Genomic DNA, 13,435 nt, shown 5'->3' on the forward strand with positions numbered 1-13,435 from the left:
TACTTAACGCCGCTTCCTCACCGCCGGGAAGGCAAACACACGCTGGCTGAGCCGCGCGGAGAAGGTGAGATCGATGAGAAGAGCTGCTGTCAGCCGGAGAGCCCCACCGCTTCATCCTCTCCACCCCACTCCTTCCTCCTCTTCTTCATACCGGAGCTCCTCAGCCCTGTCGCCGACCCGCCGGGACTCCAGTCCTCGGACCGCTCCGGGCATGGAGAGAGCAGCAGCGGTCTGAGCCACTGCAGCGACCCGCCCCGTGTCTTCCTCTCCCCGGATAATGGTGAGTGACGGATTCCTTGGACTGCGTGCGGGTTTTCCCCCTCAATTTTAATTTTTTGCCCCCCCCCCCCCTTTATTTATTTATTTATTTATTTTATTTTATTTATTCTTATTGCGTCTACACGAGACCTAACTGGCTGTGCGACTCTTCCGTCCGTCCGCCCGCCCGTCTCTTCTATAACTCTTTCAAACTTTTGTTTTCAATTCCATTTCCAAATGAGAGTAACGAGATCTCGCACAGGGTGTCAAATGAGAACCAGACTCTCTTTTTAATTTTATTTTACAAATTTTCATTTCATCCGAAATTTGAATTTTCTTTTAAATTGCAGGTCGTGCCTTCAATTCTTATTTTTGCACGTTACATTTGTTTAAGTAAATCTATTCATTTCTATTTTGAAATTTGCGTGAAATTTGAAATATCTTTGAATTTTTCGACATCAGCAAAAGTTTAATAGGAGTATTTGAATATCACTGCACTGACATGGGGGGACTCATCCGCTCAGCTTCCAGCCACCCAGCAGTTTAGCGCGTTGAGAAATTACGCAAACAACCGTCACCTGAAACAGCAAGAGGCAATAATATTTTACTTTTCAGTTTATGTTTTCTAGATTTTCTTGTCGATACTTTCGCCCTGAGCAGCCAGCGGGACTTTGTTATTCCTGTTCAGTCAACGTTAATTACCGATAACACACACCCAAAAACAAAAAACAAAAAAACTTTCGAATCCTCCAATCAATTATGTTATTTTATTTTGTTTTATTTTATTTATTTATTCTCTGGATCCTGCAAAATACATCTAAGAGTTTTCGTGTGTGTGTGTGTGTGTGTGTGTGTGTGTGTGTGTGTGTGTGTGTGTGTGTGTGTGTGTGTGTGTGTGTGTGTGTGAAGCTCCCAGATTGAGGGCCTTTGTTTTTGTTGGTGCTGCTTAAAGGGGCGCAGACCCCCACCACCACCACCACCACCACGACCACCACACCACCAAAACTGGCTTCAGTACAAGAAGATCAGGCCAAAACCGCTGCTGACACCCCCAGGCTGCCATGCCGGGACCCTCATTTAGTCAATTAGGGGGGTGGGGGCGCCTCTCTAAGCATATTTCAAAGGCCAGTATTCATATTTTTCAAGGAGCTCTTCATGGCTCCAGACTGGACTGGACTGTGTTTTGCCAGCGTTGAAAACAGCTTCAGTCATTTCTATTAGCTGCACAGCAGGGAAATGATTAATGGGACACACTCTTGTTTTCATTTCTTTCTTTTTTTTTTAATGTGTGAATAACTCAAGTAAATACGTTTTTCAAAAAATACAATTACCAAAAACAGATCCCAGATTTAAATGTGATCTCGTTATTGCTGTGTTCATATGATTTAAAGGGCTGAGGAGTCATTCATCAAAGCAAGTTTTTGTGATGACACAGTGTTGTTGTAGACATCTAGTTATTTATTTATTCAAATAGAATTGGTGATTTTGTTTTTGCTGCACATCAGTTCTGCACAGTTTTCTGTTTGGAAAAAGTCCCAAAGTGGAAATGGCCAGTCAGAGCAGGATGTTTTATTTCGAGGTGTTGGCTGTATCAGATTAACGTTCCTGACACTTTGTAAATCCCTGTAAATCTCCTTTATATACCTGTATTTCAGCCTCCGGCAGTGTGTGACCGTTGCAGCCAAAGTGTGTGTTTGATTTAAGTCCCCGCCGTTTATCTATTAATAACATTTCGGGCCTCTCCACCATGGCCGGCCGTGCCGGGACCCTCTCCCCTATATTTCCTCAGCCTTCATGCTTCCTATTACTGCCTCTAATAAATTGTGAATAAGCAGCGTAGAGCAGAAAAGTCCTGGGCTGCCGAGTATTCCCCATCCTGTCGCACGAGGCACCCCACCCCCACACCCCCACACACACACACACACACCCAATCACCCACCCTTCCTAAGAAAACACATATTAATTCCAAGCCCCTCTGTAGCCAAACGTTTGTGGAATGATAAATATTTTCATAGGAAGCCCCGCTCTTCCTGACTTTATCTCCAGCCGCTCCATTCCATTTCTTCACAGCTGCACGGTTCCTGGTGTCCTCCAGCTTCTGTGCACCTTCACACTCTTTCGACGCTTCTCTCCCTCGCTGTCCGGGAGTCGCGAGGACTCGCCGACTGTGTTAGAATCGAGGCACAGGCAGTGTGAAGCGACGCGTTTCTGCCGGCGGAGGAACACGCAGGCCTCGCTGCGTTTCTTGTTCTCCCCTTGTCACACTTGTCGTCTTTTCTGTTTGGTTGGGTCTTGTTTTTCGAGCAGAGAGCATATCTGAATACGAGCCAGTCCCTTAAAAACGGCGCGCCGTTCGCCTTGTTTGACAGGTGATTGAACTATCATAACACGTTAGTTTGTCTAATGATCTTGTTACGAGAGGCAAGATTGCGCAAAGGGACCACGTGATATATTAAAACTAACTTGTTTGAGAGTGCTGGGGCGTGTATTAAGGGAAACAGATCTGTGCTGGTTTATTGAAGGGCTTCAGACGAGCTTTTCTTTTACGCTTGTAGTCATTTGTGTGTGATTATTAATGTTTTCCCCTGACACAAAGCATAGAAAAGTTGTTTTGCCATCATGAACGGAGCCTTGCAATGAGCACCGTCCCTGTGCGAATTATCACACATTTAAAACTTTTGTTCTTTTTGTTTTTGCTAGTAGCAGACCCAGGCTATAATTGCATTATTAATGCCTTTTTGAGCAGCAACTATTAAGTTTAAAACAGTGGCAGCAGTGACAAAGCTGCAACTGGTTCAAAAAGAAAAAACACCAAATGAAATGTTTTATTAGAGCCAGAAACGGAAAGAGAATTGTCTTCGTAGGGCCCCACCACACTCAGACAACTGTGTTACTTGCAGCAAACTTACTTGCAGTTATCTCCTTTGGCTGCTGAGCTTCATATTTTGTCTTTGTTTATTTGTTGTTTTTTTTTCAAGTTTAACTCTAACTGATACAGACCAATTAGATTTACTATGAGGAGTTTAGATTTTTGCTAGTTGTTTTTTGTTTTTAGGGGCGGAGTGCGAAGACTTATCACATAACATATCTTCAGGTCTTCAGTGAGGAGTGAAGCCTGTGCTAGTTTCCATCTGTACAAGAGATCAGAAACTTTTTGTAATCTTCTTATAAAAAAAAAAAAAAACAACCTTCAACCCAACAAATGTATATCCGAAATATTTTGGGTCATGGTCATTTTCTAAACTTTCTCCAGAGTTCTGCCTTATCCAATGTTCCTTGTCACTTTTTCATGTGCAGTTGTGCGTGTTGTGCGTGTGGCTGGAAGAGAGTCATGACTTTCGAAAGTCCATACCAGCCTCGCGCTCCCTTGTTGATTCCTTTGTGTGTGTGTGTGTGTGTGTGTGTGTGTGTGTGTGTGTGTGTGTGTGTGTGTGTGTGTGTGTGTGTGTGTGTGTCGGGCTGTCAGCAGACAACAGCTGTCTCTCCTGCAGCTCTCCGCAGTCTCCTTATCTCGCCCTGCGAGTGCTGAAGCCACACACAGTGCAGTGTATAGCCTTGAGTCGCCATAACACATATTTCTGCCTTGTGTGTGTGTGTGTGTGTGTGTGTGTGTGTGTGTGTGTTAAAATTATTATGATCTTTTTTTCAATTTCTGTGGTTCTTTCCGAGAAAATATTTACCAATTTGTCAGTTTTGTGGAGCGTTGTTTTGTTTCCTAAATGTACAGTTTTGTTTGTTCGATAAACATTTTGAGTTTTGAATTACTTACATTATCTGACTCAGTTTTAGCCTCGTCTATAGAGGGACGCTAGTATGGACAGAATCGCTCACTTTCACTTCTCGACGTACGGCTGACACACGCACGTGCTCTCCAACCTCGGTACCTTTTCTGCATTAAAAAGTAATTGGACCTCCGTCCATCCGCAGCACCGCTGATGTTCTGCCCGTAGCTGCCAGCTGTTATCAACTAGGAGCAACGGGCCGCTGTCTGCAGAGGACACAATGAAGCAGAGTCAACTAGCCTCTTTGGTCCTAATGACTAATAAAGAAACATGTGTGTGCAGTTCATTAGAGAAGGCAGGAGCGCTCGTGCAGTCAGGCGTGCGTCGGCTTTGTGAGTGTGTGTGAGAGCACGTGCGACCCGCGCTCCCATCACCACACCAGATGTTTTTTTGTTTTTTGTTTTTTACCTGGGAGCCAGCCCACCGCCATCTGATGGGGTCAGCCCAGTCCTCCACCCCACACCCTCTCTCAGGCTGCTGGGAGGTCTGCCAGCTGTCCCTGACTCTGACCCTCATCCCCAGGCACTGGTTCTGAGACACACTGGGCCCGTATGGTAGGTGGTCCTTTCTTTTTTTTTTCTTTTTTGATTTGTTGCTTTTCCTGGGAAGATTATGAAAGGAATGAGCACACACAGTTCGAACGCAACAAAGAGAATGAAAAATCTCTTCAAGGAATTATTTGGGGATTATTTTTTTTCCCTCTTGCTGGGGAGAAGGAAAAAGACTGAGGTTATTGAGTAGAGAGGTTTTGATTGCCGAGGGTTTGGTGGAGGGGCTGAATGGGGGAAGGGGGTCACTGACATTAAAGCGGCCGAGTTAGTCAAGTGGAAAGAAAGGGCCACCGAGCCTGAGAGGTAAAGTTACACTGCGCAGGTTCAGCGCTGCCGCAATCATCGCACCGTCGTGAACGCGAGTGACTTTGCCCTCTTTCCAAAAAGTTTTGCTGGGAAATGTTTGCCGCTCAACAGGTCCTGTCGTCGCTGTGACGCTGTTTAAAAGGAAAGGCTGACAACAGTCGGGCCTACAGTGTGAGCGAGGGGGTAAAAAGCAGCAGATTTCAGACTGGTTGTTCGAGTTTCTTTTTGGCTGAGGACGGAAAAACGTGCTGGCTGAACGGACAGATTTGCTTGGAAGCTGTGTGAGAACGTGAAGGTGTGAAACCCGGAAGCATCCTGCTCCAGTCTGTTGGCTTTTCACTTTCTCAGTGAGTGTCAGAAGTTGGAATGCGGAGTCATCAAAAAAACGGGACGGGTTACAGGTTAGATTAGCATTTTTTTTTTTCCCAGCGGCCAAAGGCAACACCTGTGTCTTTCTGGGTGTGTGTGTGTGTGTGTGTGTGTGTGCGTGCTCGCGCGCGCGTGAAAGAAAACAGAGGCATGCACTTAATTAGTTGAGGCGAGGCTACAGCGCCGACCGCACTAAATTTTTGTGTGCTGGTTACAAACATTTTTAGCTGGAACATCGATTGGAGGATGAATGACTGGCAGTGACTGGAATTCTATCTCCTCGCAGGAAACCAGAGGCCGCCAAAGTGGATTTAGGAACAGTCGGTAAATTTGGGGCACGGCGGAAGGGGGAAGGCGCCGTTCACTGGTGAAGTGGAAGCGCGCAGACTCCTGCTCCCGTGTGATGCTAAATGAAGCTAAAATATGTGAACCTCAACTTTATTCGCCGCCTCATGAATTCTCGGGTTGCCGAGGTCACGGCGGACTGAGATTATCAATCCCGAACATCTGTCAGCGGACCACCGGCGCGCCTGAGCCTCCGTCGCTGCATGGTTCCAGTTACGATACGCCAAAGAAAACTCTGATACATTTTTCTGTAATATCCTCTCTTTATTGAAGGCCCGGTTCCGTGACCCTATAGGATATGGAAATGGTTAGTTTGAATCTGCCTCTCCCACTGTCAGAGGTCCTCGCTGAAGCTTGAATGAGTATACCGAGTGAAATCTGCTGATAGTTGATGATTTGAGTGCATTTACATCACATTTGGTTTGTATAAACTGCACCGTGGCTCAAAGTCTCTTTCACCATTGTTGGAGTATTTTAGAAGCATCATTTCATTTTTCGTTTGAATAGATCACCTAAAAACTGACAGAATCGTCTGCATATCGGAAGATCCAAAAAATGGTTTGAAAACTGTCCTTTATGTATTTATGTCTTTAGTGGTCTTTGGTTAGGTAGGGGCTTGGTGGACTGAGGTTCAGGGTTTGAGGGGACTAATCAGTCGAGGTTGTCTGAACTACTTTGCCTCTGAACCACTTATTGTCCATGGCAGGACTTGCATTCCAAATAGTGAAAATTTGCTGCCGCCCCTGCTGTTGAAAAGTCACTTATGCATCAAAGATGGTTGAGCGGAGCTGCTGACAGATGGCACCAGTTTCCACCAATCAAGTTTGCCCCCCCCCCCCCCCCCCCGCGAGGCAATAACTGGTTCCTTGTTCTGGTTTCTTTTATCGGCGACTGAGTGAGAGTGTTTTTGAGCAGCAGCAGCAGCAGCAGCAGCAGCAACGAATCAACCCCCAACGTGGCTCCAGGCTCTCTGGCTGATTGACCGTGTGTCCTAAGTGTGGCTGCTCCAGGTGGGCTCCCATATGCTGCCACGCAAGGGCCACAAGTCACCTTTGTGAGCGGCCGGTTGAGTTTGTGTCCGTATGAAGTGGAACCATCAGCGGAGTCGCGCCCTTATATTTCCTATCAAGACCCGGAAAGTCTCTGATACAGCACATACATGTTTCCACTGTAAACACTTGCAAGGGCACGCACAAACACACACAAATGATTTTTACCTGATGTCGGCAGGGTGAGCGGCCAACACCCTCTGCAAGGACAGCACCGCCATCCCACAACGCTGCGATAAACATCGTGAGAGAATAAATGCCGATGTTGTTGGTCCTTGCTGAATAACGGCGGTCTGATCCAGTTTCAAGGATGGACCCGATGAAATTGAAGTTTCTTTGTGTGCATTAAATTTTTGTTTGTAAAGCGGTTACCATGAGGATCGTTTCAAATGTGCATTATCAAAGAACAGTGACGCACCAACGTGCATTGACATCCGTGAAAACTGTGCCCGTCTTTCATAGTTGTGTGACACGACTTGACGCATCAGATCTCTTCTCATTGCCGTAGTTTGGATTGGCTGCTAATAATCCGAGTTTCAATCCCTTGTGTCAAGGGTGGGTGCACGGTTCCAATTTTCAAATAATGTCAACACTTTCAGAAAGATGGAATTTGTCGGGGGGGAGAGGGATCTGAATTTTTGGCGTTGTCAGCCTCTCAAATGGTTCCAGGATCTTCTCACTTCTTCCACAACTTGTACGATTCTATTCCGCGTAAACAATAGGGTTTTTGGTAAATAATTATTGAATCGTTCAAGCTTTATTCGCATGAGGCCATGTGGTTTTTGAGCAGGTTTTTCCATGTTTTGTCTTTTTCTTTAGTGGCATGTTTTTAGCTTAGCGCCACGGCCAACAACCTCTGGGGGGGGGGATGCAAGGCGTCTGCACATCTGGGTTGGTATCTACTTCTGCCATCTTTTCCTCGAGTTGAACAACAGGTACATCTGCAAAATCTCACTCCAATCCTTTTTTTTTTACTGTATCGGGTGACGCCTGAACTTCAGGCACAATACGCCGTCCCGTGATGTAATCCGGCGGCTCAAAGGCTCGAACTTGATATCCGTGAAAGAAGCGGCGGTCCAGCAGAACTCAGGGACCCAGGTGAAGCTGGTGGGGCTGGCCTTGTGGCCCTGCTGGGTTTGTTTAAGCTTCGGTTTCAACCCTCGGCTCTCGGCATCTCTGCCGAGCGCCGCACATCTTCCCTCCGGTGTCCTGCCGTTCCCATGGCCTTGTGCGCCCTCATCCCAGGCCTCACCCCGAACCAGGAAGTGCCTTCGCTGTCACGCACACGGCCCATGCACGTGCGTGTGTGAGTCTGCGGTCGAAGGGATGTAGCTGAAGTCAAGAGGACGCTGAGCAGGAATCGTTTTTGTGTGTGTGTGTGAGGGTTTTTTTTTTTTTCCCCTTTTCATCCAAATGCTCGGAAATGCAAAGCACATCGACCCTTGTGATTTTCCACCCTGCAGTGGAGTCGGTGTCACTCTCACTGAGAAGCAGGGGTCAGATCAGGGTCTCTGACGGCCTCAAAGTCTAAGGGAAGTTTCAAAGCAGCGATTTATAAAGGAATAATGGAAAAATGACAGAGGGAATTAAGGGGGGAAATTTAGAGTAGTAGCCTGTTTTTCTCATTATAATTAAAGAATAATAATGCAATGATATAATAAAAATGGAAGTTTTAAGTGCAAGCACAGCTCTTCCAAACTGTTGTTTTGCTGCGAACTTTTCATTTTCCAGGACGGCTCTCACTTTTGTTGGTGAGCGCCGTCCATCCTTCTGCTGCCGTGGAGCCCGTCTCACCCTGCGAGTCGCGGCCGTCATCAGTCTCTGTCGCTGTGTTCTCGCCGGGGTCGTGGGGTCAGCCCGTTAGCTGCGGCTCTGCCAGATTGGAATGGCCCAGAGGCGAAGAGCGATGGAGGGAGGGAGCGAGGGAGGGAGAGAGAGAGGGAAGGAACTGAAATCAATAGAAGAGCTCAGCTTGTAGGTTGAAGTGCAGCTCTAACGTTGTTGTTATAATAGCTAAATATTTACTTTTTTGTTTGTCATGTAAAAACAGTTGTGTTTCCTTGCCGTCTTCTCTACCGTGCTTCTCCCTGCTTGGCTTGAGAGATCAGTGTCCTGCTCAGTCCTCGCTGGCCTCTCTGAGCCCAAACCTCCAGTCAGACGGTTTTTATAGCCGTCACCTACAATCTCCCGCCGCAGTTTATGTTCTTAAAATGAGTTGCTTTTCGGCCAGCGAACAAATTCTTGTGTTTTCCGTTTTTTTCTGTTTTTTTTTCTGTTTTTTTTCCTATTTATTTCGTTATTTGCAAAAACTTGCTGATGAGACGACAAAATAGCAGCCGTGCTCGGTTTCGTGCAGCAACTCAAAAACAAGTCCAGAGATCAAGTCGAGCATAAGGTCTACTCAGCCAAAACCATTCACTTGTTTTAGAGTTTTGTTGCAGCCAACATGAGCTCGGCAACTACTCTCATATTTGAACATTTGTATGTTTAAATTTAGAACACTGCCTCTTCCCCTTTTTTCTCTTTGTCATCTGTTCACCCGTAAGTGTCGGGAATGGGCAAAGTGGAACATTCTGTCACACTCTCTCCTGGATGCAGCGCCGGCTGCCGGCCTTTAACGACCTCACCGCTGACATCAGCACCTCATTTATCTCATTCCACCTCTTTGCGTCTCTATCCCCCAAACCTCCTTCACCTCTGGCAGCAGAGGGAGCTCCCTCAGCGGTCTGAGGTGCCACAGCGCGTTACTCACCTGAATATCGGTGTTCAAGCGGTGAGCCTGTGCTTCTTTGTTCTCGCAGGACAGTTGACGGCTGCGGAGGAACCCGACGATCAGCGCCGCGACACCCGGACTAAAAGCTTGAAGCTCTCGTTGAGCCAGGTGAGAGGGCAAAAAGCCTCCAGACGGCAAGAAAGTGTCGTAGACGAAACTGGTTCAGAATGGAGCCTGACTTAACCAACTCAATTAAGTCAAAATTATTATAAAGTGCTAAACATGAATTTTAATGAAATATGCATTTTTAGAACTTTAGCGCTGTTTTATTATTTGTTTGTTTTGTTTTGAAGATTGGAGCTTTTATTTTGAAGGAGTTTGGCCTCTAAGTCCTGGGAACAAACTGCTTTCAAAGTTAAAAAATAAATAAATAAATAAGTGAATGAATGAAAGATGAAAAGTAACATCTGTGTGTGTGTGTGTGTGTGTGTGTGTGTGTGTGCGTGTGCGTGTGCGCGCGCGCATGTCCATAAATAGGGAAATATTAACAATCGGGAATTGACACAACACAATAACATTATTTGAAAAACATGCATCTTAACGACCTGAGTCAGAAATTCCAACACGGTGTCGGTGTGTCTCTCACAGGGCGTCTTGTTTTGTGTCGGAGACTCTTCAAAGCTGCAGCAGGTAAAGCCAGAGTCCTCTCATCCTCCTCGCCATCGTGATTAGTTATCAGTTAAAATCCTAGAAATATGAGCAAACGGCTCAATCCTGTTGGCTTCGTGACTTTTTGCCTTGAACTGTGCTGTTGTCAGTATTTTAAGTGTAGTGACCAAGAGTTTATTCCAGCCAAGTTTTCAACTGTTTTACAGTAGAAGTATAAAAAAAAGTTCAATTTGGACCTGTGTAAAAAAACAAACTAAAAAAAAAAGTCGAGTTTCAATCTTCCAGCCTTCCAAAATGAAAACTGACTTCCTTCTCTTTTCTCCCAGATCATCTGACGTCAGTGGCGCGCGGTGGCGAGTGTCATGGCCGCGTACGGACAGACCCAGTACAGTCCTGCCCTGCAGCCTCCCGGCCCGTACACACCTTACCCCCACCACACGCAGGGCTACAGCATGCCATCGTACAGTGAGTCCCAACAAGCTGTCACTTCCGCTGAACGTTCCGACGCATTTTATAAAAGTGTTTCAAAAATCAGTGAACGTGGCACAAAGCGAGTCGTGGTGGTCGCGGGACGTAAAGAGAGAGACAGAGTGAGTGTTGGAGCCCTTCATTTCTCACTCCAGATATGTCATTTGTTGAGTGAAGCCCTCTGTTCTGATGCTAGTGCGCGCACGTGCGCCGCCGCTCGCAAGCGTGTAATCAAGCCGGTTGGGCGGAGGGGCCCAAACAAAAATAATCAAGACTAGCACTTATTCATAGGCCCAATTAAAAACCTCCCGCAGATGCGATTTGCCAGATGCGGATCGTGCGGAGACGCCGAGGAAGAGTAGGAAGACGCAGAAGAGGGAAACTGTGATAAATTGTCGTCTCCGGGTTCCTCTGGAGCTGACGAGCTTCGCCTCCGGTGTCGTCTCTCCACACTCAGACATCAAGACGGAGGACGGCCTGAGCCACTCCCCGGGCCAGACGGGGCTCCTCGGCTACTCCAACTTCAGCGGCACGCCTCCCAGCCAGAGCCTCTACAGCTACTCGCACACGCACGGTCAGTCGGCGTCTCCTCAGCTCCGACCATCTTTTCCTCTCCTCCTCTTCCTCCTCCTCTTCCTCCTGCTCCTCCTCTCTCTCCTCATCTTTCTCTCCTTTGCTCCCCTCTCCCCCTGCGCCACACCTGTTCTCCATTAGCTGCGGTCTGGACTCCTGGCGTCAATCGTCTCCCCCCCCGCCCCCCCTTCGCCCTCCCGCCCCTGTTTTCTTTTTTTTTTTTTCTCCCCCTCTCTCTCCCTCTCCCTCGGGGTCAGAGCCCCCTTCTCCGCTCGGGCCGGGCGACGAGGTGCGCGGGAAAAAAAAGCGCTCGCGTCTGATGATGAATGGAAGAGCGAAGAGAAAACGCAGAGAGAAAAGAGAAGAGGTGGAAGAGGGGGATGGAGGAGGAAGAGAGGGAGGTGAAATGTTTGCGACCTCGTATCTGCTGCCGCTCACATTCCACAGTCGGCGGCGGCGGCGGCGGCGGCGCCCCCGCCGCACGGCTCGCCTCTCTGCTGCGACTTTTATGGCTTTAGAGAGCAGCGTGAAATTGACCTTGAGTGGGAGAGAGGGGAGAGGTCGTACGGCGGGGTGAGCAGGTTTAAGGTTGCAAAGGAGGGGACGTCCCGCTCCGAGGACGGGACAAAGGAGACGCAAGGCAGTTTTCCAAAAAGTTTTTTGTTCGCACGCCCTTCAAATTCAACACAACCTCAAATGTTATTGGGAACCATTTACGGAAAAAACTGTTTTTGTTGTTGTTGGTTTTTGTCAAAAATCTGTGGCCGCATCAGAATGACACAAAAATGCGTCTTTTTTTTGTTTGTTTTGTTTATTGTTCACGAGAAAAACTAAACCAAGCTAAATGCTTGTTCTTGCCCTGGCTGCGCGGTGAGCGACATCGTGTTGCTGCAACTTCCAGTTTTGACCTGGACGCAGCAGAGCGCAGTGCAGAAGGATGCGTGTTGGTACGAAATCGCCTTCTTGGGAAGTTAAGCGAGGTTCTTGATTCAATATATCAAGAATATCGCAAGTGATTGGAGTGTCCAAACACTTTTGTTCTACCACAGTGCAGGCTAACAAATCCAATTTTGGCCGCGCACACTGTGCTGAGTGGCCAGTAGAGGTGAGTTGTCAAAATGTAATAATATAAAGTCCAACTTTCATAAAAAAAAACAACAGAAAACGATATGAACACGCAGGTATTGATTAGGCAAAGTGTCTTGGTGGCAAGAAAAGCAACACGGATCTGCCGTGAGACGCAGGCTTCCCATCGTGTCTCTGGAACACACGCAGCAGCAGCACACTTTCAAATAAACTTGTGTCAAAGCTTTGAAGGAGCTTTGGCTCCAAGTTTCTTCAGTTGTGTTAAGACTCGAGTCGTGCGCATGTTACAAAAAAGTTTGACTTTAAACAACTTGTAAGGCCTTTTTTTTTTTTTTTTTTTCCCCCCAGCTCATAAAATAGTCAAATGTCATTTGACGTGAAACAAATGTATTGGAGAGATTGAAAGTCAGCAGCTGGAAAGCAATTGCGCCCTCTAGTTTTCCGCGATGCAGTCGGTGGTTAATAGAAAGCCTCTTTTCGACCACTTAGCGCTCGTCGTCATTTGTAAGAGTGAATTTTTCGTCATTCAGCGAGGCCTCTTGACAGAAGAGCGGTGAAAACTTTACTCTCGATTGCTTTTGTTCAGACAAACAAAATGCATAAAGATGTCACCTGCGCTCCTGGAGAGGAAGACTGGAGTCACAGTCGAAGCTGTCAAAGCCGGGAACATCTCGACGTGTTTCATTTGTCTGAACAAAGGAAATCGGGAGTAAATCTATCGACGAAGACCGAATGAACGTTTTTAGTCTGGTCGGAAAAAAACAGAAGCAGAAAAGGCCCGCCTGCCTACCTTGAATGAGAGACTGGTGAAGAAAGTTCAGAATTACTGCATGAAAGACGTCTTCTCGACGTCACGCCAACAGTCGTGTTTCAAATACCTGCAATCCAAGAGATTTCCTGCCTGGCTTACCTCGTCCTCCGTGTTCTCGCGCTGCCCGTGATGTCGACCGCGAGCGTCCAGGTTTCCACATCCCTCATTAAGGGCATATTGTGACGTTCCGCAGGAATGTAAATACCCGTGTAAACACGCGTTTGATGGAAAGTCGTGCAAAAAGGGCCGCGCGCCGATCGCGTTCCGCCGGGCCGGAGCGGCCCATTTTTTTTTTTAACGCGGTTAAAGTTTGAGTTTGCGGGGCACGGTTTCCAAACAAGATGCATTTGTTTGAATATTTTGATGCGTAAATCATTAGCTGCGAACTTCAAACGGTAATGGGCTGCCACAACAATCAGACGTTTGCAGGCTTTTGCAGAATGTTTCCATGTCGT

General features: G+C 47.1%; 1 protein-coding gene across 1 annotated transcript in view; it reads left to right on the forward strand.

Moving 5' to 3' along the window:
• Positions 1 to 13,435, forward strand: part of eya2 (EYA transcriptional coactivator and phosphatase 2) — a 26,830-nt gene continuing 13,395 nt past the window's right edge. The window contains exons 1-5 of the mRNA XM_076024842.1: positions 1 to 280; positions 9,462 to 9,541; positions 10,022 to 10,063; positions 10,369 to 10,507; positions 10,968 to 11,084. Coding sequence (XP_075880957.1) covers positions 10,405 to 10,507; positions 10,968 to 11,084 — 220 coding nt within the window. The 5' untranslated portion in view covers positions 1 to 280; positions 9,462 to 9,541; positions 10,022 to 10,063; positions 10,369 to 10,404. The remainder of the gene's footprint in view (positions 281 to 9,461; positions 9,542 to 10,021; positions 10,064 to 10,368; positions 10,508 to 10,967; positions 11,085 to 13,435) is intronic.

Source organism: Nelusetta ayraudi, unplaced genomic scaffold (genome assembly GCF_046127955.1).
Source record: "Nelusetta ayraudi isolate G7.1 ecotype Tasmania unplaced genomic scaffold, CSIRO-AGI_Nayr_v1 ptg000017l, whole genome shotgun sequence".
NCBI classification, from domain to species: Eukaryota; Metazoa; Chordata; class Actinopteri; order Tetraodontiformes; family Monacanthidae; genus Nelusetta; species Nelusetta ayraudi.